This window comes from Aquarana catesbeiana, linkage group LG07 (assembly GCF_042186555.1).
Source record: "Aquarana catesbeiana isolate 2022-GZ linkage group LG07, ASM4218655v1, whole genome shotgun sequence".
Lineage (NCBI taxonomy): Eukaryota > Metazoa > Chordata > Amphibia > Anura > Ranidae > Aquarana > Aquarana catesbeiana.
In genome coordinates, this window is record NC_133330.1 from 104,460,513 (window position 1) to 104,487,369 (window position 26,857).

At 45.2% G+C, this 26,857-nt stretch overlaps 1 protein-coding gene across 1 annotated transcript in view; it reads left to right on the forward strand.

Annotated features, from left to right (window-relative positions):
* The first annotated feature begins 395 nt into the window (after window positions 1–395).
* Window positions 396–26,857, forward strand: part of GCAT (glycine C-acetyltransferase) — a 93,115-nt gene continuing 66,653 nt past the window's right edge. Inside the window, exons 1-3 of the mRNA XM_073592569.1 lie at window positions 396–953; window positions 14,674–14,804; window positions 20,595–20,696. Of these exons, the coding sequence (XP_073448670.1) occupies window positions 770–953; window positions 14,674–14,804; window positions 20,595–20,696 (417 nt within the window). The 5' untranslated portion in view covers window positions 396–769. The remainder of the gene's footprint in view (window positions 954–14,673; window positions 14,805–20,594; window positions 20,697–26,857) is intronic.

Consider the following 26,857-nt stretch of genomic DNA (forward strand, 5'->3'; position numbering starts at 1 on the left):
GAAGCAAGTGTAAACTAGCCCTTAGGGACTAAGGATGAGCTCCGGCGTGTTCGCACAGCCCACGTGCAGAACCCACCAGGAAGCTCTCTGAATGCCAGAACGCCTGAGCTCATCCTTATTAAGAACTTTAAATTGTAAGCCACTTGAGGACAGGCACTGATATGAATGTATAATGTATATGTAAATTGACGGCACTATATAATAATAACTGGATGAACTGGTGTCTACATTCAGCCTTACCAACTGTGTAGCTATGTATAACCTATGATGACTTCTGATGCAGCATTTCTTTCCTTACTTCCTTTTAGGACCAGCAGATGGCCCTATAACACGTCTTTGTTGATGATGATGGGACACATGAGATGACAGACCAGCTGTCACCCCACACACAGGTCACAACTGATCACCTCCTCCTTCTCCTTGTTGTGGGAGGGCATACATGACGTATAGTCAGGTTATTACCGTTTTTTTAAACAAAGCTATACATTGTGTGCAGCAGCGCCATAGTAACAATGGAGCAGAGGCATAACATTAGAGGACACCGGAAATGCTGGCTGATGTCAGAGTGATCAGCCTCAGAATACAGCGGAGAGAGCGGCTCACTGATACCTGACTACTGTGACCAGGGACGCCTCTACTCTCAGGAAAGGGTTAAATGGCCCTGCTGTCTGGGCGGCGCCGTGTCCTGGATTATCATTGGCTGCCAAGGTCCACACCTCCATTCACGTGATCACCGCTTCTCCGCTTTCTCTGTTTGGAGTGTGCAGCAATGTGGAGCGGGGGTCTTGTCAGGGGGTCTGCCAGTTTGGGCCGGGCACAGTCCAGCGTTGCCCATCTCAGGAGCATACTGAAAGGAGAGCTGGAAAGTATCAAGGAGGCGGGGACGTGGAAGAAAGAGAGGATCATCACCTCCAAACAAGGAGCTCACATTACAGTGGAGGGAAGCAGCACAGGTATTTGGTTCTTCTATAAAGTGCATATTTCACATCTGCACCAATTCATTGTCTGCTGGGATCTTTATAGTCACTATGAATACAACTGTTGTGTTTTTTATGAAAATAATGTTATAGTGGCAGAAAATGCATCCAGGTGATTTCTGCTGTAGCTGACTTATTTCTACAGTATGCACACATTAAATGTCAAGATCCAGGACTGCATCCACCCCTGTGTATCGGAGTCTGTACAGTCCCTGTGTGTCCGTTCAATCACATGAGTTATTCCAAAAGAACAGGCGCGCATCCACTAATTCACAATAACCAAACAGTGAACATATGTGAAACAATGTAACCATAGATTATCTAAATAACCAAATATTACCATATAGGTTCTGTGTAAAAACAAATAACTATAATTAAATGAAAGTGAAAAAAATGTCCATGTGAACAGTGATCACACCATGATGCAGTGATCTGTTATACTATAAAGCAAATATCCTATTGTGCATTAGAATCAAAAAATCTGTGTAAAAACAAAGGTAAATAATATATCCAAGTGAGCAAAAAAAAAAAAAAAAAAAAAAAAAAAGTGAAAATTGCTAAAACAAAAACATGAATAAAAAAACGCAACCTAAAGCGTCCTTGTGAACAGTGAGCGATGATCACACTGTGAGACTTGTGATCAATACTGATATAAAACAAAAGTCTGTATATGTGATGAAATAAATATAAGCAGACTTCTTAACACTTGGGCAAAAACTCGAATACTCCTCCAGCCAAAAGATCTATCAAAAAGCCGCTTACCAGATCAATTGGACCTCAAATTATAGAGATCATAGGAGCCTGATGCATTAGCCTGCCAGCACCGATCGTTATCGCCTGTTCTTTGATCCAGGAAATACTTTCCCATCCGATCCAAAGTAGGTGCTTTTTTCCCATAAACTTGGAATTCAGAATCAAGGAGTAAAGTACCCTGAACGGGGTTTCCTCACAAAACGATGGTACTGGAAGTTGGCCACTCAGTTGAGGATAAAAAAGGAAGGCTTCATAGTGAAGATAAACTTCAAAAAGGTTTATTTCACTACAGAGTCACTAAAACGATCACAGCAAAACATAAAAATCGTGAGCAAAAGAACAGATAAAAAATAGCTGAAACAGCTAAAACAGCCAAGGATCAAACCAACTAGCTGAATGAGAACGAGCGTAATGACGTCAGAATCGGTTGCTCCACCCGACGCTTTTTCTCCATAGAAGGCATCAACTGGGTGTGATCACTGTTCACATGGACATTTTTTTTCACTGTGTTTTTTTTCATTTTTTAATTATAGTTTTTTGTTTTTATACAAAACCTATATGGTAATATTTGGTTATTTAGATAATCTAATGGTTACATTGTTTCACATATGTTCACTGTTTTTGGTTATTGTGAATTAGTGGATGTGCGCCTGTTCTTTTGGAATATAATATGTTTTGAGCTTTTTTGTATTTACAGGTAGCTGCACCCTTAAATAACTTTTGGTTAGCACAAGAAATCCCTTTTTTAGTTATCACATGGGTTGCCTGTACACAGCTCAGTGCTAGGACAAAATAAACAAACCGCTCTGCAATGCTAAATCAATAAATGGGGCTGATCACTCGCGTGAATTAGACCTTAGTGTATTCAGGTGCATTATACCCTCCCCCCCCCCCCCCCCCCCCACCTTTTTTTTTTTTTTTTTTTTTCCCTCCAGGATAAATTGGGCCTTCATTTGGTAGTAAATGTTAATAGATTAATAATATCATTATTATACAAAAAAAGTTTTAATATTTTTTTTTATTTTTTTGTTTAATAAATTTAAAACTGGGCAAAAAATAGTAAAACACTTTTTTTTTCTTAAACTTTAGCTGTATATTTCTTACCATTAGCATGACCACACAAAAAACCCCATAAAAACCCCTCTTATTCCTAATGCTTACAGCAATACCATATACTATGTGTATTCTATAGTACCCTCTGTCCCCTGCTTCCCACAAACACACACTGTGTATGTAGAACTCTTACCTTACACAGGTGTACAGCAATAAGAGCAGCAGAGATTGACATCACAGGGCTGGATGGGGGCCGGAACTACTGAAGTTAACTTTTCACATTAACAGGCTGGTGATTGGATGCCTAGCAATCCTAGCAAACAATCACCTGCTGTTTAATGTAAAAAGTTAAATCCAGCAGTTCCCGTCCCCATCCAGCCCTGTGATACTTGCTGCTGTCCAATGAAGAGGGCAGCGGCGAAAATGGCTGGGTGCCCGCATTCAGCGGTGGCGGGCTGGGTGCGGCCCCAAGGCTGCAAGTTGCTGACCCCTGTCCTAGAGACTTGGGGTTATGGGCCCCAGATTCGGGGCTATATCCCCAGTAGCCACCTCCTAGCAATGCCACTGCCAAGGGCAAAGCTGGCAAATTGTGCCCCCCCTTATGTACGAACTTGCTAGGAGGGAGGGAGAGAGCACAGCATACACCACCTCCCGGATCTCTCATCCTCTCCTTGCTGATTCCAGCTCTGGGCTGATAGAAGTAGTGATGCCGCTGTCACTATTCCTGTCAGCTCTATAATAGAAGGAGCTTGCGGCTCCCCCATCCATACAATATATGCTGTGCCCAGGGCAGCCATCCCTTCTGCCCACACCTTGTCCCAGCCCGGCCTAGTAGGGTAACGAAAAAAACAAGGCACTTTTTATCTTATTTTTTTTCTTCTACCTTAAGCCTCATACTAGTTATATATTTTTATGTGGCAACACTGAAGAGATTACACTTTGCTACAATGTAAAGTAGTCTACAGCTTGTATAAAAGTGTATATTTGCTGTCCCCTCAAAATAACTCAACACACAGCCATTTATGTCTAAACAGATGGCAGCAAAAGCGAGTACACCCCTAAGGGCCCTTTCACATGGACGTGTCCGTGTACGGGCTCCGCTTTGCTCAGCAGAGATCGCTCCGTCGATCCCTGCTGAGCAGGCAGATGACAGGTCTGTCTCTGCACACTGTGCAGGGACTGACCTGTCAGAGCGCCGCTCTCCTCTATGGAGGATCGGATGAAGATGAACCATAGAGTCCGTTTTCATCCGATCTGCCAGATGGATGGAAAAATAGGGTTTCCATCTGTCACGCTTGAGCGGGTCGGATGTCGGCGGAACATGTCACCGCTGACATCCGTCGCTCCATAGACTTGTATGGAACGTCCGTTCAAGTCCGCCTAAAAAAAACTGACAGGCGGACCTGTATGGAGCGTCCGTTCAGGTCCGCCTAAAAAAAACTGACAGGCGGACCTGAACGGTCCACCCATGTGAAAGAGGCCTAAGTGAAATTTGTCCAAATTGGGCCCAATTAACCATTTTCCCTCCCCGATGTCATGTGACTCGTTAGTGTTACAAGGTCTCAGGTGTGAATGGGGAGCAGGTGTGTTAAATTTGGTGTTATCACTCTCTTACTTACTGGTCACTGGAAGTTTCAACACGGCACCTCATGGCAAAGAACTCTTTGAGGATCTGAAAAAAATAATTGTTGCTTTACATAAAGATGGCCTAGGCTATAAGAAGTTTGCCAAGACCCTGAAACTGAGCTGCAGCACAGTGGCCAAGACCATAGAGCGGTTTAACAGAACAGGTTCCATTCAGAACAGGCCTCGCAATGGTCAACCAAAGAAGTTGAGTGCACGTGCTCAGCGTCATATCCAGAGGTTGTCTTTGGGAAATAGACGTATGAGTGCTGCCAGCATTGCTGCAGAGGTTGAAGGGGTGGGGGGTCAGCCTGTCAGTGCTCAGACCATACGCCGCACACTGCATCAAATTGGTCTGCATGGCTGTTGTCCCAAAAGGAAGCCTCTTCTAAAGAAGATGCACAAGAAAGCCTGCAAACAGTTTGCTGAAGACAAGCAGACTAAGGACATGGATTACTGGAACCATGCCCTGTGGTCTGATGAGACCAAGATACATATATTATTTTTTTTTTTTTTTTTTTCCAGATGGTGTCAAGCGTGTGTGGCGGCAACCAGGTTAGGAGTACAAAGACAAGTGTGTCTTGCCTACAGTCGAGCATGGTGGTGGCAGTGTCATTGTTTGGGCCTGCATGAGTGCTGCCGGCACTGGGGAGGAACCATGAATGCCAACATGTACTGTGACATACTGAAGCTGAGCATGATCCCTCTCTTCTGAGACTGGGCCGCAGGGCAGTATTTCAACATGATAAACACACTTTCAAGACAACCACTGCTTTGCTTAAGAAGCTGAGGGTAAAGGTGATGGACTGGCCAAGCATGTCTCCGGACCTAAACCCTATTGAGCATCTGTGGGGCATCCTCAAACGGAAGGTGGAGGAGCATCCACCAGCTCCGTGATGTTGTCATGGAGGAGTGGAAGAGGACTCCAGTGGCAATCTGAAGTTCTGGTCAACTCCGTGCCCAGTAGGGTTAAGGCAGTGCTGGATAATGGTGGCCACACAAAATATTGACACTTTGGGCCCAATTTGGACATTTTTTCTTAGGGGTGTACTCACTTTTGTTGCAATTTAGATATTAATGGCTGTTGTTATTTTGAGGGGACATCAAATTTACACTGTTATACAAGCTGTACACTCACTACTTTACATTTGTAGCAAAGTGTAATTTCTTCAGTGTTGAAAAGATATAATAAAATATTTACAAAAAATGTGAGGGGTGTACTCACTTTTGTAAGATTGTATGTATATCTCCTTTTTCCCCTTTAATTTTATTTTACATCGCTAAGCAAAATGTACGTAATGGCCCCCAGTACCTGTCTGAATGGCCCAATTACTTTGTTATACTGCATACAGATATGTGCAGAACTAGACACTACAAGCATCTGTACAAAACATTTTTTATGCTCCATGTGAATGAGATCTAAGGTCAATTTCATCCGTGCCCTGTGCAGAGCTGTTTACCTGCACAGGGATGCACAAGTCACGTGCATCCCCCTTGCGGGCAGTCCTATAGATGTCTATTGGAACAGAGTGGATGCATGGACTCAGCTGCTGTGTCCCAATATGATGTGGATGTGTGTCCCCTGAACTCGGCCTGGGTGCATTCGGGGTCGTGCACCCGCACAGATGTCAAATGGGAAGCAGTAGTTGTATCCATGCAGCCACTTTATCCCAAAAGACGGCTATGGGACTGCCCTTAGGGGGATGCATGTGACACTTGTGCATCCCCGTGCAGGTAAACACAGCTCTGCACAGGGCACGGATGTAATTGGGGGCATAAAAAAAATGCTTCATGCAAATGCATGTGGTGTCTAGTTCTGCACACATCTGTATGCGGTATAACTAAAATGATTTGGGCCATTAAAACATAGCCTTGCATGGGGCACGTATGTAGTTATCCCATGTGGATGAGGTCTAAAATACATTAAAGTGGAACTTCCGCTCATCGGATTCCTCCCCCCCCTCCGGTGCCTCAATTAGCACCTTTCAGGGGGGTGCAGATACCCGTATAATACAGGTATCTTCACCCACTTCCGGGAATAGCTAGCCGCAAATTCTGCCCCCCCCCCCCCCCGTTGTGTTGTGGGAAACACACAGTTCCCACAACACAACGGCGACCAGTGTAGACGCGCAGCGCGACTCGCGCATGCGCAGTAGGGAACCAGGCAGTGAAGCAGCAACGCTTCACTTCCTGATTCCCTGACCGAGGATAGCGGTGGGGGCAGCCGAGAGACAAGCGATGCTTCGGCTGCTGACATCGCTGGACCCTGGGACAGGTAAGTGTCCATGTATTAAAAGTCAGCAGCTGCAGTATTTGTAGCTGCTGGCTTTTAATATTTTTTGTTTAAGGTGGAGTTCCTCTTTAATATTCACCCAATCAGAATAATACCCTGATCTAGCTTGTTGTATATTATTATTATTATTATTATTATTATTTATTTTATTTAACACCTTTTTTCTCTGACTAGGAGAAAAACATTCAATCATTTCTCCATTCAGGAGGAATGAGTACAAGGGCAGGTTTTGCAGAGTGATCACTGTGATGGCAATCATGTGATCAGGACCTGGTTCCCAATCCTTTGTATGAGATCTGGAGCTGTCGGTGACGTGTATTTGTTTGATTATGTAGATCAGTGGTCTCCAAACTGCGGCCTGAGGGCCAGATGCGGCCCTTTACTTGGCTTATTCTGGCCCTTGAGACACTATACTCCCACTGATACAAGACACTATTCTACAAACTTACATTAACAATGGGGAACCATTTCTCCCACTGGCACCAACAATGGGGAACTATTCCTCCCAATGATACCAACAATGGGGCACTACTCCTCCACCTTATACCAAACATTGTGATGTTTGCTATTTTCATCCGGTAATCCAGCTAGATTTCATCTGGATCACCAGATGTAAATAAAAAGCCTAAAAAAGAAACAGAGACAGCCATCACATCTAAGAATTGCACTGAAGGGGGAGGCAATTCCCCTGAAACTTGTCACATAATTACATAGTAGGTGAGGTTGAAAAAAGACAAGTCCATCAAGTCCAACCTATGTGTGTGATTATAAGTCAGTATTACCTTGTATATCCCTGTATGTTTTGGTTGTTCAGGTGCTTTTATCTGTTAGTTTTTTTTTAAACTATCGATGCCCCCCCCCCCTGCTGAGACCACCACCTGTGAAAGGGAACCCTCTACGTAGTTTATGGTTAAACCTTTTTTTTATTTTAATTTAATGAGTGGCCACCTGTCTTGTTACTCCCTTCCACAAAAAAGTTTTATCCCTATTGTGGGGTCACCAGTATGGTATTTGTAAATTGAAATCATATCCTCTCTCAAGCGTCTCTTCTCCAGAGAGAATAAGTTCAGTGCTCGCAACCTTTCTTCATAACTAATATCCTCTAGACCCTTTATTAGCTTTGTTGCCCTTCTTTGTACTCACTCCATTTCCAGTACATCTTGCTGAGGACTGATACCCAGAACTGGACAGCATACTCTAGGTGCGGCCGGACCAGAGTCTTGGAGTTGATCCCTTTTTTAATGCATGCCAATATTCTGTTTGCTTTGTTAGCAGACTCAGCAATGGCATGCAATGCCAAGCTGCTATCATCTACTAGGACCCCCAGTTCCTTTTCCATCCTAGATTCCCCCTAGTGTATAGATTGCCTTCATATTTTTGCCACCCAAATGCATTTATTTTACATTTTACTACATTAAACCTCATTTGCCATGTAGTTACCCACCCTATTAATTTGTTAAGATCTTCTTGCAAGGTTTCCACATTCTGCGGAGAAGTTATTGCCCTGCTTAGCTTAGTATCCGCAAATACAGAGATTGATCTGTTTACCCCATCCTTCAGGTCTTTATGAACAAAATAAATAGGATTGGTCCCAGCACAGAACCCTGGGGGACTCCACTACCCACCCCTGACCATTCAGAGTACTCCCCATTTATCACCACCCTCTGAACTCGCCCTTGTAGCCCGTTTTCAATCCATGTACTCACCCTATGGTCCATGCCAACAGACCTTATTTTGTACAGTAAATGTTTATGGGAAACTGTGTCAAATGCTTTTGCAAAATCCAGATACACCATGTCTATGGGCCTTCCTTTATCTAGATGGCAACTCACCTCCTCATACAAGGTTAATTGGTTTGGCAAGAACTATTGTTCATGTTGGCTCTACTTGTTTACTTTTATCTTCAATAAACAACTTTAAATTTCATCAAGTGAGACATTATTTTTTTTTTTTTCTTACATCCGCGCTCCAATCACCCAAGTGTTCACTGTGGTAATGCCTCCATTGTCATTATCAGAAAGGTAGCAGCCTTAGACCTAGACCCCAATGCAGTCTATCACCTACCACCTATGTTTGGGATACAATCCATTGGAAGCAATTCCTTCTATACCCTCCACACAGTAACTGCAAGTTACTGTGTGGAGTCCTGTTTGTTCTTTTTACCGTTTTCACAGAAAGGGAGAAAATCTCAAATTTTGGGTTGTTCCCAGGAACAGGGATAAAGGGGAACTCTTCCAATGGGGGGGGGGGGGGGGTCCAGGCCGAGTCCTGCATTCGGCCTCTATGCTGGACTCAGGAACGCGCCCGCAAGGTAACCCCCTTGGGGAAGCGCTTCTCCGAGGGGTTTATCAGATGTGGGGAGGAGCTGCCAGGGGACCCCAGAAGGGCAGGTTCAGGACCACTCTGCAAAACGAGCTGCACAGTGGAGGCAAGTATGATATGTTTACTTATTTTTATTTGTTTTAAATGTACCTTTTACAATCACTTTAAAGTGTTTGTTAACCTAAAAAAAAGAGATCCTGTTCCCTTAAAGCGTGTTATACAGCACAGTGCTTGTGCTGTGTAATCTGCCCCTCTCTAAATTGTAAAAAACCTGCCTGATCCTGCCACTTCCTGTGTCCCTCTCTCTGTGCCGACCACGATAATCACGGCTGCTAAGCCCTGACCACCGTGGTCAGCGTATGCCCCTCTGTCATCCGCAGCTCTCCTCTCTCCCCCTCACCCCCTCCTCCCTGCCTGTCAGCTCCGTGTCTATGTCACCGCCAACACCCCCCCCCCCCCCTCCCCGGCGCGATTAGCAGAAACAAAAGTTTACACATAATCACTGCCCTCTATTATAGCAAAGCATACCATGCTATATACGTCTTTTTATTAAAACAAAGCGTGTAAATACCATTTTTAGAGTGATCTTTAGGCCAGTCACGTGACTCTCAGCCGGTCTCCAGGGCTACTGCAGGAGGGTTTGAAAAATTGTTGCGCAAGTACCGTGCGACAAAAAAAAGTTGCAATGACCGCCATTTTATTCTCTAGGGTCTCTGATAAAATAAATAAATATATATATATATATATATATATATATATATATATATATATATATATATATATATATATATATATATATATATATATATATATATATATATATAATGTTTGGAGGTTCTGAGTAATTTAAAAATAAAGATTTTTACATGTAGGAGAGGAGTGCTGGAGCGCTGCCTATTAAATTCAATGGGCAAGGCTCTTTGGGAGCGCTGTACACAGCGCTCCCGAACCGCCCCAAAGATGCTGCTTGCAGGACTTTTCCTAACGTCCTGCAAGCGCACCGCCCCAGTGTGAAAAGTCACACTGAAATGAATGGGAGGCAGTTTTCAGGCGCTATATCTAGCGCTAAAACTCCTGAGTGTGAAAGGGGTCTAAAGTGACACTAAACTCTGGTTTAAAAGAAATATGTATTCCTAACTCAAAGTACCTTTTTGATTTGCTGCTGTGATCCAACCTCCTGTAAGGCTAAATTTGCACAGGCAAGTAGCACTGGTGCAAATTCAGTGTGGTGATCACTGTTAGATGCATTTTGTGTGCTTCCAGCAGGGATCACCACAAGTAATAGCTGTAGCCGCTAGGGGGTGCACTGAATGGAAATTTTGGTGCCGAAAATGAAGGATGTACTAGGCCAAAAACCGATACCGAAAATGACAGTTTTAAAAAAAAAATATATATATTTTTATATATAATTGAATTCAACTTTTTAATTAATATCAATTAATTTATTTAATTTCAAATTAATATGAATTTATTGTTGGCCATTATTGGCACCTTTTTAGTGCAAGAAAGGGTCAAGAAAAATACAGTCTCTGACCCTGTCTTGTATCGTGTCCGCAGTCTCTGACCCTGTCTTGTATCGTGTCCGCAGTCTCTGACCCTGTCTTGTATCGTGTCCGCAGTCTCTGACCCTGTCTTGTATCGTGTCCGCAGTCTCTGGCCCTGTCTTGTATCGTGTCCGCAGTCTCTGGCCCTGTCTTGTATCGTGTCCGCAGTCTCTGGCCCTGTCTTGTATCGTGTCCGCAGTCTCTGGCCCTGTCTTGTATCGTGTCCGCAGTCTCTGGCCCTGTCTTGTATCGTGTCCGCAGTCTCTGGCCCTGTCTTGTATCGTGTCCGCAGTCTCTGGCCCTGTCTTGTATCGTGTCCGCAGTCTCTGGCCCTGTCTTGTATCGTGTCCGCAGTCTCTGGCCCTGTCTTGTATCGTGTCCGCAGTCTCTGGCCCTGTCTTGTATCGTGTCCGCAGTCTCTGGCCCTGTCTTGTATCGTGTCCGCAGTCTCTGGCCCTGTCTTGTATCGTGTCCGCAGTCTCTGGCCCTGTCTTGTATCGTGTCCGCAGTCTCTGGCCCTGTCTTGTATCGTGTCCGCAGTCTCTGGCCCTGTCTTGTATCGTGTCCGCAGTCTCTGACCCTGTCTTGTATCGTGCCCGCAGTCTCTCTCTGCACACATGGTACAGGAGATGGTCAGAGACTGCAGACATGGTACAGGAGATCAATGCAGCCTCACCAGCGCCCATCATATGCAGCCTACCAGTGCTCAAAAGCCTAACCAGTGCCCGTCATGCAGCCTGCCTGTGCCCGGATCAGAGTGGCGATCTCCATGTGTCAGAGCTGAATTTGAATTGCCCAGGCTGCAGTAACATCACACTGATTTAATGTCCCCCCATTGGATCAGTGTGCCGTCTATCACAGGAGGCGGGACATTGTTACTACAGCCCGGACAATTGAGCTCCGTGATACACGGAGATTGCAGAGAGGCTTGGAGGACTGGGCGCACCAGGGTGACACTCACGCAATGGGCGGCACTCGAAATTTCGGTGCACCTCCTAGTAGCCGCCCTTGACTTGTCATTGAAGTGGGCCCGGCAGCCACAGCTAGTCACTCACAAGTTGCTGGAACAGCTGCAAGAATCGGCAAATTACTGCTGCCATTTGCGCTGGTGCCTATCGCCCCTGCAAATGTAGCTATGTTTATCCGCCATGGTTTTTCTGTACATAGAAACATAGTTACCTTCTCATGCTCAGATGGACCATTACTGTGGAATGTGCATACCTCACAACTTTTTGAGATGGGGATGAGGGACACCTACTAGCCAAAGTATGTAGGTATAGAACACCCCCCTGCCACACCCCCTAAAGGAAAATGAATTAATTTTTTTTTTTTTCGTAAAAAATTAACACGTTACGTATCTATCTCATTTACTGGAATTTTATTTTTACTAGTAATAGCGGCGATCAGCGACTTATAGCAGGACTGCAATATTGCGGTAGACAATTGGACTTTGACACTTTATGGGAACCAGTGACATAACAGTGATCGCTGCTAAAAAAGACAAAAAAACTGTCACTGGCTGGGAAGGGGTTAAGCAGCTAGGGCGATCAAAGGGTTAACTTTGTGCCTAGCCAGTGTGTTGGTGTACTATGTGTGCTACTTTTACTAAGGGAAGTGATGGATATTATTCCCTGCTTTGTGGGGAAAGAAAATCCATAACCTTACACGCTTACAGGAACAAGCTCTGCCTTGTTTACATAGGCAGAGCTCTGTCCTGTGTGTCTTCCGGACGACTGGCAGGTGCTGGCGGTCATCCATTGGCCAGCATCTGCTGTGTAAAAATCACATCGCCAATGTCACACGCCCCCAACCTGGAAGTGCTAGATCGCATACCTAGTACGTGATCTGGCGCAGCAGAGCCACCTTTCCACCGTACAAGTAAGTAAGGAGGTCGGCAAACGGTTAAACATTTGTAACAGTCTGATTATGCCTTTTGAGATATGATAATTGATTTTTAGAGGTGATGACTACTGTTCCCTCAAGATAAAGTTACTTTTTATGCATTTGAGTTGCTCCATGGAACTTAAAGTGGAAGGTAAAAAAAACCTTCTGTGTATAGTGCCCCTCCCCCCCCCAAGTCCACCCTAATACTCAGCCGAGCTCCCTCTTTATTCAGCGATGTGCATGAGAGCTGAGCTTTTCCCGGGTCTCTCATTCCTTATTGGCTGAGACAGCAGTGCGAGTCATTGGCTCCTGCTATTAATCACAGCCAGTGTGTCTTATGGACACAGAGTGGGGCTCAGGAGCAAGCATGCACCAGTGCCCCCAGAGCAAGCGGCTCGCTATTGGAGGCACTTGCTGAAGAGGGGGATACGTAAAGAGGAGGATCAGGGCTGCTCTGTGCAAAACCACTGCTCAGAGCAGGTAAGTATAACCTGTTTATTTTATTTTTTTAAATTAACCTTTTAATGTCACTTTAAGCTTAGCCATACACTAGCAGAATTTTCATTCAAAAAATGTATTTAAAAACGTTCCTTTAATTTCCTATTCTATTTTTATTAAATATTCAAGTTTACACCAAAGGGCAGTGCACTACTGCCAAACAAAAAATACAATAAGCAATAAAAATACACTCAATAACAAAGATATAGCTCCGCAATTAGACTAAGCTGGGTGCTTTAAATACTATTGTGGGGGGGTGTAAATTGTTTTTTTTTTGTTTTTTTTTTTTTTTTTTTGAATCAACACATTTCCAACAGTGTATGTGGTTTTCGTTCGTTTGTTAAAAGTACTTTCCGACATTTGTCATGTCGTAGAATTTTTGTATGAATGTTTGTACAAAAATTTACTAGAATGTGGTCAGCTTTTAAAGCGATACTAAAGTCTCCCGTGTGTGTGTTATATGACTTTGACAGCTATGGTGTCGCTGCTGTGTCTTAGCCAATCGAGGGAAGGTCCCAGAAGGCAATCGTGCACATCGCTGGATAGAGATGGGGCTTGAGTAAGAATGAGGGGGGGCTGCTGCACACAGGTTTTTATTTATTTTTTTTTTTTTATCTTAATGCATTCTATGCATTAAGATAAAAAACCTCCTGCCTTTACAATCACTTTAAGTTAATGAAGGCCTTCGTCTCCTGCAAGCGCTCTCCATCTTTCCAACTTTGGATTCACAGGCATTTCAGTACCTTTTTAGATATCAACTACTATACTTTTCTTGGCCTGTTCCTCTTAGGCTGCATTCACACTTCAGCGTTTTGAATCGCGGGCAGATTTGCCATGAATCTGCCCGCGATTTGAAAGCACTGATGTGTGAATGGCAAATCAAAGGACTCACATTTGAGATACCTTTCATTTGGCAAATCGCAGCAACATGCATCGCGCAAAGCATTTCACCCAAAAAAGTTCAGGAGCTATTTTTGGGCGACATGCTTCCCGCGATGCGTATTGCCGCTATTGCAGAGCGATTTATCGTGGCAGACCCGCGTTGCAATTTGAGGTGTCATTCAAATGAGTGGAATCTCAAATGCGAGTCCTGTGATTTGCCATTCACACAACAGCGCTTTCAAATCACGGGCAGATTCGCAGCAAATCTGCCCGCGATTCAAAACGCTAAAGTGTGAGTGCAGCCTTATACTTTCTGGCTGGCTTTCATAAGAGCCGGTTCACACGGGGGCGACTTGTCAGGCGACCTAGCCGCCTGACAAGTCTCCTCCCGTTCTGTACAATGGAACCGTTCTAATCAGAGCGACGCAAGTCGCTCCGACTTAGAAGAAAGGTTCCTGTACTACTTTGGGGGCGACTTGCATAGACTTCTATACAGAAGTCGTCTTGCAAGTCGCCCCGGCAGTCGTGTGCAGGTCGCCTCGGTGAGGCGACCTGCAAGTCGTGCCGCGTCTAGTGTGAACCGGCACTAAATGTTTTTAAAGAAACCCCATCAATTAAAAAAAACAAACAAACAAACAAGCAGCTTCTTGTGACAAAATATTACTAATACGTGTCCATTGGATGGCAACTCCAATCTTCTTTCAGAGCAATGGCCTGCCGCTGGTATTTAATTCATACTTTATACTAAGAAATGTGTTTGTATGAAATTTTCACCTTCATTAGATGGTGTTATTTCGTTTTAAAAGTGTTTGGATTAAATAAAACTGTATTTTTACTCTTTTAGGCATTTTAAATTTTTGTGCCAATAACTACCTTGGCCTTTCCAGCCACCCTGAAGTTATTCGTGCAGGACATGAAGCCCTGGAAAAATTTGGAGCTGGGTTGAGCTCTGTGAGGTTCATTTGTGGAACACAGGTGACTATGCTGAGCAATAGGAAATATTGGTAATGTTTTTTTCCTTTTCAATATAGTTGCTTCAGAGATCTGGCTTCAGTTTTCTCAACAAGGCCTTATACAGTATCTCACTAAAGTGAGTACACCCCTCACGTTTCTGTAAAAAAAATTCATTGTGTCTTTTCATGTGACAACACTGACACTTTGCTACAATGTAAAGTAGTAAATGTACAGCTTGTATAGCAGTGTAAATTTTCTGTCCCCTCAAAATAACTCAACACACTGCCAAAAATGTCTAAACCGCTGGCAACAAAAATGAGTACACCCCTGAAAATGTCCAAATTGGGCCCAAAGTGTCAATATTTTGTGTGACCACCATTATTTTCCAGCACTGCCTTAACCCTCTGGGGCATGGAGTTCACCAGAGCTTCACAGGTTGCCACTGGAGTCCTCTTCCACTCCTCCATTATGACATCAAGGAGCTGGTGGATGTTAGAGACCTTGCACTCCTGCACCTTCTGTTTGATGCTCAATAGGGTTTAGGTCTGGAGACATGCTTGGCCAGTCCATCATCTTTACCCTCAGCTTCTTTAGCAAGGCAGTGGTCGTCTTGGAGGTGTGTTTGGGGTCGTTATGTTGGGATACCGCCATGCGGCCCAGTCTCCGAAGGGAGGGGATCATGCTCTGCTTCAGTATGTCACAGAACATGCTGGCATTCATGGTTCCCTCAATGAACTGTAGCTCCCCAGTGCTTGCAGCACTCATGCAGCCCCAGACCATGACACTCCCACCACCATGCAGGTAAGACACACTTGTCTTTGTACTCCTCACCTGGTTGCCGCCACACATGCTTGACACCATCTGAACCAAATAAGTATATCTTGGTCTCGTCAGACCACAGGACATGGTTCCAGTAATCCATGTTCTTAGTCTGCTTGTCTTCAGCAAACGGTTTGCGGACTTCCTTGTGCATCATCTTTAGAAGAGGCTTCCTTCTGGGACGACAACCATACAGACCAATTTTATGCAGTGTGCAGCATATGGTCTGAGCACTGACAGGCTGACCCCTTACCCCTTCAACCTCTGCAGCAATGCTGGCAACACTGATATGTCTATTTCCCAAAGACAACCTCTGCATATACCGCTAAGCACATGCACTCATCTTCTTTGGTCGGCCATGGCGAGGCCTGTCCTGAGTGGAACCTGTTCTGTTAAACCGCTTCCCATTCACAGTGAATCCATAACAAGTACGAGCCGGCAACTCGACAGCTTCTCCATAGAAAACTTTATTGTAGCTTCATAGCAGTAACCTCATCCAAAATTCTAACACGTTTCGGCCTAAGAGTATAGAGCTTGGGTGAGTTTTCTCTTGCTCCCCATTCACACCTGAGACCTTGTAACACTATTCACATGACACCGGGGAGGGAAAATGGCTACTGGGCCCAATTGGGACATCTTCACTTAGGGGTGTACTCACTTTTATTGCCAGCAGTTTAGACATTAATGGCTGTGTGAGTAATTTTGAGGGGGCAGCAAGTTTGCACTGTTTAAAGCTGTACACTCTCACTACTTTACATTGTAGCAGGGATGTGCGGTGAGGTCAGTGGCTGGTGTCAGAGCCGAATACACACAGGTTACATACGCCGTGAACGTTGGCGCGAGAGCAATAATTTTAGCACTAGACTTCCTCAGTATATCTAAACATGTAACCTGTAGAAAAAATATAAAGCATCGCCTATCGAGATTTTTTTAAGTACTGAAGTTTGATGCCATTCCATAAGTGTTCGCAATTTTGAAGCGTGACATGTTGGGTATCTATTTAGTTGGCGTAACATCTTCTTTCACAACACTTTATACAAAAAAAATCAGACTAACTTTATTTATTTTTTTAATTCATGAAACCAGTTTTTTTTTTTCCCCAAACAAAAAAAATAATGCGCTTGAAAAATTGCTGCGTAAATACCGTGTAACATAAAAAGTTGCAACAACCACCATTTTATTTCCTAGGGTGTCTGCTAAAAAAAAAAAAAAAAAATATGTTTGGGGGTTCTGAGTAATTTTCTAGCCAAAAAAAAATGATTTTTACACATGAGAGAAGTGTCAGAATTGGCCTGGGTGGCAAGGGGTGAATTACCATAAGTAATATAGAACAGACAAATTACTGAAGTTTGAAGTTATAACTTCAAACCAGTAATTTCACAGTACATAGATAATTTATGTTATAGCATAATAATAATATGATTTAACTTGATTAAAACAGTACCTTTTCAGCAGCAGAAGATTTTTCCCTCTTAACTGTGAGGAAAAACATGGGATTTTGGGTATAAAATGTACCCGTAATCTTTTATCCATAAACAGATGTTTTTTCCTTGTAGTTGAGAGGGCTGGACTCTAAGAGAGCATGTGTCTTTTAGACACATGCCCCCTTCTATGACATTGCTTTGAGAGGACAGCCTTCACTGCAGCATTTTTATTGGACAGCTTGGGCCAATGGTACTTTACCATTGGTCCAAGGCTCCAAACTGTCCATTAAGCTCAGTGCTTCTGACAAGTGAGAGGCACTGTGAGCTCATCCTCTCAGTCTGGTGCAAACGGAGTGTGCCAGCTTGTATTTAAACTGACCGCGCTGTATGTAACTTCTGACAGGCAGCGCAAGGAGCCCATATCTCCAGAACCATAGGTGGCAGGAGCCCCAAATTTCGACCAGTGATGGGGTCAGGGTGGATTTGATTTAACCACCTCAATACCGGGCCTATTCTGGCACTTCTCTCCTACATGTAAAAATCATCATTTTTTTTTTTGCTAGAAAATTACTCAGAACCCCCAAACATTATATATGTTTTTTTAGCAGACACCCTAGGGAATAAAATGGCGCTCATTGCAACTTTTTATCTTGCACAGTATTTGTGCAATAATTTTTCAAACGCCTTTTTTTTTTGGAAAAAAAACGGTTTCATGAATTAAAAAATAACAAAACAGTAAAGTTAGCCCAATTTTTTTGTATAATGTGAAAGATGATGTTACGCCGAGTAAATACCTAACATGTCACGCTTTAAAATTGCGCACAATCATGGACTGGCGCCAAACTTTATAACTTAAAAATTTCCATAGGCGACGCTTTAAAAATTTTTACAGGTTACCAGTTTAGAGTTAGAGGAGGTCTAGTGCTAGGATTGTTGTACACGCTCTAACGCACGCGGCGATGCCTCACATGTGTGGTTTGAGCGGTGTTTACATATGTGGGCGGGACTTACGTGTGCATTCTTTTTTTATTTTACTTTAAATTTTTTTTATTTTTACACTTTTTTTTGATTACTTTTATTCCTATTACAAGGAATGTAAACATCCCTTGTAATAGGAATCTATGTGACGGATCCTTTTTATGGAGAGATACGGGGTCAATAAGACCCCACATCTCTCCTCCAGGCTGGAAAGCATGAGATCGTAAATTTTTTTTTTTTTTTTTTTTACCGATCTCATGCTGACAGCCGCTATCGAGGCTTCGGTTATTTCCGGGTACACGGGCGTGACGTCATAACATCGGGCCTGGGCCTCCGACGGTCATAGAGATGACTGGCGACCATCTGGTCACCAGAAATCTCTATCGTCCTCATCCGGCGCCAGCCGATTCATTCTCCGGGCTCCCGATGGCACGGGAGAGCCCGGAGAAGCACCGGATGGCGGCGGGAGGGGGGGGGGCGTCCCCTCCCGTCGCCTATAAGAACGATCAAGCGGTGGAACTGCCGCTATGATCATTCTTATCGTGCACAGAATCGCCGGCTGAAAATAATAATATTTGAATGATGTCTGTAGCTACAGGCATCATTCAGATATCCCCCCCCCAAAGTACAGGACGTTTATATACAGTGGCCGGTTTTGAAGTGGTTAAATCACTAGTAAAAAGGCTTGATTTTAAATCAATTCTATTTAAATCATCATTTTTCAAGAGCAACTGTCATTTCTGTCCCACAGCAGATCCTCCTTTTGACTCACTGACAGTCCTATTCAGTTTAATAGGATGGCTGGTAATGCAGCAGTGACCCAACAAGGTGAGGGACATGGCGGCAGCAGGTGAGTGGATGCCCGTTAACAAGCGCTGCCATGATGGTTCTGAAAGGACAGGTGCTCTTTAAATGTAAGGACTTATTCTTGCTGGTAGTTAGAATCTTTAATATTTGCAAACAAAATTAAGGTTTACTATTTAGAATAATAAGCTGTCAGGTTAGTAAAATAGCAATATCAGAATCGATTCAATTGTACAGTTTGCAGTGTACATAGATTTGCAAAACAATGGGGGGGGAAAAAGGAATATTCCTGAACTTTGGTTTATCTCATGGTTACTGTGAAATTGTGTGAATGCATCAATGCAGTGCATGTTATCTCAGCTTGCATTAATTGAATAAGTTTACCAAAAATGTATATATTGCAGAATATACAGCCTTATGCTACATAATTAAGCTCCATTTCATGCTGAATAAACTAAATTAATAATATATCTTAACCACTTGCCGACCGGGCCATAGCCGAAAGACAGCTACAGCGTGGTCGGCTTATTCTGGGTGGACGTCCGTGGGGCGTCCTTCCAGAATGTTGCTCCCACGCGCCCCCTGGGGCGCGCACCCGGGAACATCCGTGACCGCCGGGAGATGCTGATAGTGGCCGTTTACCACGTGATCGTTCCGTCAAATGACGGAGCGATCACCTGTAAACAAACCGGCGTCACGTCACGTCATCGACGAGGGTCCCTCCGCCCCTCTCTGTACCGATCGGTACAGTGCGAGGGGAGAGGGGGAGAGATTGCAGCAGCGCTGTGGGCTGGATGTTTGGTGCCCACAGCGCTGCTCTGTGCTAATACTCTGCCAACACTGTGCAATACTCTGCCAATACTCTGCCAATAGTCTGCAATAAATTTTAACAGAAACAAAGATTTTTTTTTTTTAATCGAATTTTCAGTCTTTTTTGATTTATAGCGCAAAAAATAAAAAACCCAACGGTGATTAAATGCCACCAAAAGAAATCTCTATTTGTGTGAAAAAAAGGACAAAAGTTTCATATGGGTACAGTGTTGCATGACTGAGTAATTGTCATTCAAAGTGTGAGAGCACCGAAACCTGAAAATTGGTCTCGTTAGGAAGGGGGTTTAAGTGCCCAGTGGTCAAGTGGTTAAACAGAAAACGATCTTTAGATAGATTTTTACTCCAAAAGCATTTTATTAAAATAAATGTGAAAAAAAATCAAATAAAAATTGGATATTTTTATCATTGATTTATATATCCACCCTGGATGGGATAGGACTTCGGCTACCAATCCCCTAAATTTGGGGTCTCTGTTTCCGCAGGTCCCTTAGCTGAGGCTCCTTTGACTGCACGTCCCTGCATTGTAGCAAAGTGTAATTTATTCAGTGTTGTCACATGAAAAGATATAATAAAATATTTACAAAAATGTGAGGGGTGTACTCACTTTTGTGAGACACTGTATTACAGTTAGCAGAATGTATGTGGTTACAAGTTAGATTACAGATAAAATTTATGTGCATTTGCTGAAAAATTTGTCATATCCGGTTACTTTGAAGTCCATTAGTGTATCACTTTTGTTCATAGATGTGTGCTTTTAAGGGCCTTAGTTTTTGGTGTTGTCTGTTGGGTAATTTTCATCTGGGTAATTTTCTTAGGTTAGGTAGCTAATGCATTCAGTTTTTATGAACAGGCTAGGTTGTGTTAGTTCAGAGGTGATGGTATTTCAAAAATGGATAACAACCCTCTCTAAACTGATTGATCCTGAAAAGCATCATACGGGCTTCTCTTTCTTTAGAATATACACAAGAGACTTGAGGAGAAGATTGCACAGTTCCATAAAAAAGAAGATGCCATCCTGTATATTAGCTGTTTTGATGCCAATGCCGGCATATTTGAGGTGAGTCTTTTTCAGACAAAAAAAACAAAACTTTTTTTGTAGTTGTTTACTAAGAAATACAGTACATGCATGGGAGATTTATGGATTCTAGACTTCCTTACAAAAAGATATTATTATATGTCTTTTTTTGGATGCCCTAAAAATGTGTAGGTGTCATGGATAAAAACTTGAGCCCATAAATATCATGTATTGTTGCACGCTGTAGCACCAACTATGGAAGACAGACATTTCACTTTTACAGGACACGTGCTCACTTTGATTCATATTCCTTGCTAAACTAGTTCAGTCAGGTGTGATGGTGATATGAGATGAGTCTTATACCAGGTCATCTAACAGATATCCATTCTGAAACCTGCCTTTTAAGTGTTGTATTTCACATATATGGCTGCTGCCAACCTACACTTCTAGAAACCAATGAAATGCCAAACCTAAGTGCTGGCACTAAAGGAGTAAGGTTGTGTGCATTATATTAACTAGTTACCTTGTGGATTTTTTTTTTTTTAATAATTCTTTATGCAGCAGGAGGTAGGTAACTCAAGGAGAGTACAATATTGAGGAAAAAAAAGGAAAACTACAATACGCTGAGTGGTACAGCTATGTATATCCTAAAAGTGCAGCACTAAATAAAATGACCATGTGCAAAACCCCATATATGACATTGTGAAAAACCTTTTGAAGTGAACAAAAAATCCAATCAGATTTTTATGCAGTGCAAAATATATTGCGTTCATAAATTGATCACTAAAGTGCTCCTGTGCAAACAGTTCATGCATGCCAGTGTCCCACACTGGATAGATCAATCCTGGCTGTGGTCAGACATTCACCGTTGTGACACCTTCACCATAAATCAGATGGGGGGCTTACCAGACCACCAGCAATCTTCCTTACTCAGGAAGATAATGCTGTGCTTATTGGGATCTCTGATCCTCAGATGGAAATCCGGAAGTGTTCCCCCGCCAACCTCGCTATGTTCCCCTCATGGCGACAAGATGATCCAGCTCACCGTCTCAGATGGAACGGATGGATTAATCCTCAGAGTTAAAATGGGTGAAAAACAGGGGGACTACTCATGGTGTAGTATGGTCTCAACCATTTTATTTTAAAATTGGCGCACTTGCATATAAAACAAGATACAGGATGCATCAGTGATGTCAAAGATGCTGCTGGCTGTAAATCTCTCCACTATAGCCAGTGCTATCCTTCAAACAGTAATTCTGAAAAAAATCAAGAGTGTCCATTTTGAAGGCTTATATGCAAGTAATTGGGCATACAATGGTTATGGGGGTCCGGGCACTGCTATGGGGAACATGTATCAATGGGAAAAAAAATTTGTAAAAAACAATTTCTAAATGAGCAGTGATTTACTGATTCTTAAAGTGAAACCGTCAAAATTAGAAATTAACAATAAAAATGGAAAAATCCTTTTATAGTGCCTGGGGGTCCCATTAGTCTGCCTGTGGCACATCTGTACCATGTATAGAACATGCTGCAGCAGTAATGACATTTATAAAGTCAAAAAAATTACATTTTCCATTCAAGCTTTCTTTATTTTTTAAACAACGGCTTGGGGAGCCAGTCTGTATGATGAGGCCACACTTTTGTGCACTCGGAACAAGATTATAGATTTTTGGGATAAATTCTGGTGTCTTTCTCAGACTTTGGATAGAAGAAACAGGTGCGGAAAAAATTGGTGCCTTCACACCGTAACCCTATAGAGGTACTCTTGATGAAAGCAAGAATTGGCCTTGCTGTCAAACATTGCAATGATATGCACCTGTCAAACAGGTGTGAAAAAATTGGTCTTTGGGTGTTAATTGTGCCCATGAAACACACCAAAAATGTCTTCCAGATGAAATCGACACCCACAAAGCTAGGTAGCCTAGACAGTCTTTCAGAGATTCGAGATCCAGAAAACACTTAATCAGTGACATCCGCATCAGGGGCTTGATGGCTGCTGCTAATCCAGGTCTGATCCATTTTGATAAATGTCAGCCGGTCCATGGAGTCTGTGGATGGACACTCTTTCTTATTTGTCACAAAACCTTAGTTCAGCAAGCACGCTGGATACAGGGCAGCCCAGCAGCTCTATTGCATACTGGGCAAGTTCTGGGCAGTGTTCTATTCTCATGACCCAGTGGATCATCAATTGGAAAGCTCTCCATATCTGTTTTTGCCCCTAGATAATCTCCCACCATATGATGAAAACCCTGCCGATGGGATGTGAAAGCTGACAGCCCTGGACGCCAAAGACTAAAAAAAGCATCACTGAGGTGGCCCCCTTCTCCACCGCTCCTCTCTTGACCACCAGAAGCCTCAAAACGTTTTTCACCAGACTGTAAAATACTGGAGTTGGGAAAGGTGTTTACATACCTCCCAACCGTCCATGATTGGCCGGGACTGTCCCGGAAATCAGCCCCTCTCCCGGAATCCCGCGAATCAGGGCTGAGTCCTGGAATGCCCGCGGTGTGTGCGGGTTGTCATGGTTCCCGCATGCCGCAAGCAACACATTTTATAGCAGCCAGTATCTCTCCCGGGCAAACAGCACAGAGCGGAGTGCACTGAACCCGCCCTTCCTCCTCCTATGTTTTCCTGTACACAGAGGAGGCGGCGGGGAGCAGCACACTGCTCTAGGATTTTAGCCGCATAGACTCACTCCCGACAGTCCTGCCAGTGTGCCCCCCGCCAGCACCAACAGCAGACTACTCTGAATATTCTCTCTCTCCGCTCAGCCTGAGTCCTCTCCCGAGTCCCGCCAGCAGCACCTCCCCCGCCCCTGCAGCTGAATGTGCTCTCTCTCTCTTCTGCCAGGTCTGTGACAATTTCTGTGAGACTTGCAGAGGAGGGAGGCATGGGGGAGAAGGATGGAGCTGGGATGGGATGAGGGGGGGACAAGAAGGATGGAGATGGGATGAGGGGGGACAAGACAGATGGAGCGGGGATGGGGATGAGAGGGGGACAAGAAGGATGGAGCTGGGATGGGATGAGGGGGGACAAGAAGGATGGAGCTGGGATGGGATGAGAGGGGGACAAGAAGGATGGAGCTGGGATGGGGGGGACAAGAAGGATGGAGCTGGGATGGGGGGGACAAGAAGGATGGAGCTGGAATGGGGGGGACAAGAAGGATGGAGCTGGGATGGGGGGGACAAGAAGGATGGAGCTGGGATGGGGGGGACAAGAAGGATGGAGCTGGGATGGGGGGGACAAGACAGATGGAGCGGGGATGGGATGAGAGGGGGACAAGAAGGATGGAGCTGGGATGGGATGAGAGGGGGACAAGAAAGATGGAGCTGGGATGGGGGGGACAAGAAGGATGGAGCTGGGATGGGGGGGACAAGAAGGATGGAGCTGGGATGGGGGGGACAAGAAGGATGGAGCTGGGATGGGGGGGACAAGAAGGATGGAGCTGGGATGGGGGGGACAAGAAGGATGGAGCTGGGATGGGGGGGACAAGACAGATGGGATGGGGATGAGAGGGGGACAAGAAGGATGGAGATGGGATGGGGGGGACAAGACGGATGGAGTTGGGATGGGATAGGACGGGGGGGACAAGAAGGATGGAGCTGGGATGGGATGAGGGGGGAGACAAGACGGATGGAGCTGGCATGGGATATGAGGGGGGGACAAGAAGGATGGGGATGGGATGAGGGGGAGGACAAGAAGGATGAAGCTGGGATGGGATGCAGGGGACAAGGATGGAGCTGGGATGAGGGGGGGGGACAAGACAGATGGAGCTGGGATTGGGATATGACGGGGGGGACAAGGATGGAGCTGGGATGGGATGAGGGAGGGACAAGAAGGATGGAGCTGGGATGGGATGAGGGGGGGACAAGAAGGATGGGGATGGGATGAGGGAGGGACAAGAAGGATGGAGCTGGGATGGGATGAGGGAGGGACAAGAAGGATGGAGCTGGGATGGGATGAGGGAGGGACAAGAAGGATGGAGCTGGGATGGGATGAGGGAGGGACAAGAAGGATGGAGCTGGGATGGGATGAGGGAGGGACAAGAAGGATGGAGCTGGGATGGGATGAGGGAGGGACAAGAAGGATGGAGCTGGGATGGGATGAGGGAGGGACAAGAAGGATGGAGCTGGGATGGGATGAGGGAGGGACAAGAAGGATGGAGCTGGGATGGGATGAGGGGGGGACAAGAAGGATGGAGATGGGATGGGATAAGGGGGGGACAAGAAAGATGGGATGGGATAAGGGGGGGACAAGAAAGATGGTGCTGGGATGAGGGGGGCAAGAAAGATGGAGCTGGGATGAGGGGGGAGGACAAGAAGGATGGAGCTGGGATGGGATGAGGGGGGGGGCAAGAAGGATGGAGCTGGGATGGGATGATGGGGGGACAAGAAGGATGGAGCTGGGATGGGATGAGGGGGGAGGCAAGAAGGATGGAGCTGGGATGGGGGGGACAAGAAAGAAGAAGCTGGGATGAGGGGGCAAGAAGGATGGAGCTGGGATGGGATGAGGGGGAGGACAAGAAGGATGGAGATGGGATGAGGGAGGGGACAAGAAGGATGAGGATGGGATGAGGGGGGGACAAGAAGGATGGAGCTGGGATGGGGGGGGGGAGGACAAGAAGGATGGAGCTGGGATGGGGGGGGGGGGAGGACAAAAAGGATGGAGCTGGGATGGGATGAGGGGGAGGACAAGAAGGATGGAGCTGAGCTGGGATGGGATGAGGGGGGGCAAGAAGGATGGAGCTGGGATGGGATGAGGGGGGGCAAGAAGGATGGAGCTGGAATGGGATGAGGGGGAGCCAAGATGGATGGAGCTGGGATGGGATGAGGGGGGGACAAGAAGGATGGAGTTGGGATGGGTTGAGGGGGAGGACAAGAAGGATGAAGCTGGGATGGGATGAGGGGGAGGACAAGAAGGATGAAGCTGGGATGGGATGAGGGGGAGGACAAGAAGGATGGAGCTGGGATGGGATGAGGGGGAGGACAAGAAGGATGAAGCTGGGATGGGATGAGGGGGAGGACAAGAAGGATGGAGCTGGGATGGGATGAGGGGGAGGACAAGAAGGATGGAGCTGGGATGGGATGAGGGGGAGGACAAGAAGGATGAAGCTGGGATGGGATGAGGGGGAGGACAAGAAGGATGAAGCTGGGATGGGATGAGGGGGAGGACAAGAAGGATGGAGCTGGGCTGGGATGAGGGGGGGGGGGCAAGAAGAATGGAGCTGGGATGGGATGAGGGGGACAAAAAGGGTGGAGCTGGGATGGGATGAGAGGGGCAAGAAGGATGGAGCTGGAATGGGATGAGGAAGGGGGACAAGAAGGATGCAGCTGGGATGAGATCAAGGGAAGGATGGAGCCGGAATGGGATCGGTGATGGATAGAGCCGGGATGGGATCGGGGGGATGGTTGGAGTCAGGATGGGATCAGGATGGTATGTGGGATGGATTGAGCCAGGATGGGTTCGGGGGATGGATGGAGCCAGGATGAGATAAGGGGAATGGATAGAGTTGGGATGGGATCAGGGATGAATGGAGCCAGGATTGGATCGGGGTGGTGGATGGAGTCGGGATGGGATTAAGGGAATATGTGGAGCCACCCCCTGCATTCTATATATTACACACTCCTGTCCCCTGCATTCTGGACATTACACACTCCTGTCCCCTGCATTCTGTACATTACACACTCCTGTCCCCTGCATTCTGTACATTACACACGCCTGTCCCCTGCATTCTGTACATTACACACTCTTGTACTATATATACACAATATTGTACATTATATACTTCTCATTGTCTCAACAGTTGCTGGTTGCTATGCAGTCCCTGACTATTTTAAGGACAAAGACAAAGCAATCAAAGCATATTTTATAGGTACAAGGAAACCTGTGTTCTTTTTAACCACATCCCTTGAGCCCCTCCCACTGCTAAGCACTTGGTCATGCCCGTATTTTACCACGGCACACTGTGCGCGCCGTAGATCTTTTCCCTCCTCCAGTGTCCCTCATTCTGAAGTTCAAATGTTGGGAGGTATGGTGTTTATATAAACTCCTCTTTAAGGTGTCCTCAAGAGATTTCATCTTCTGCTTCCTCTGTGGGGATGGGATGAGTTCCCAGACTTTCCCCTTGAAACCGTGGTCAAGGAGGGTGACCAACCAATAGTGATCCTTCTCCTTGATGCCACGTATTCTCGGGTCCTTTTTGC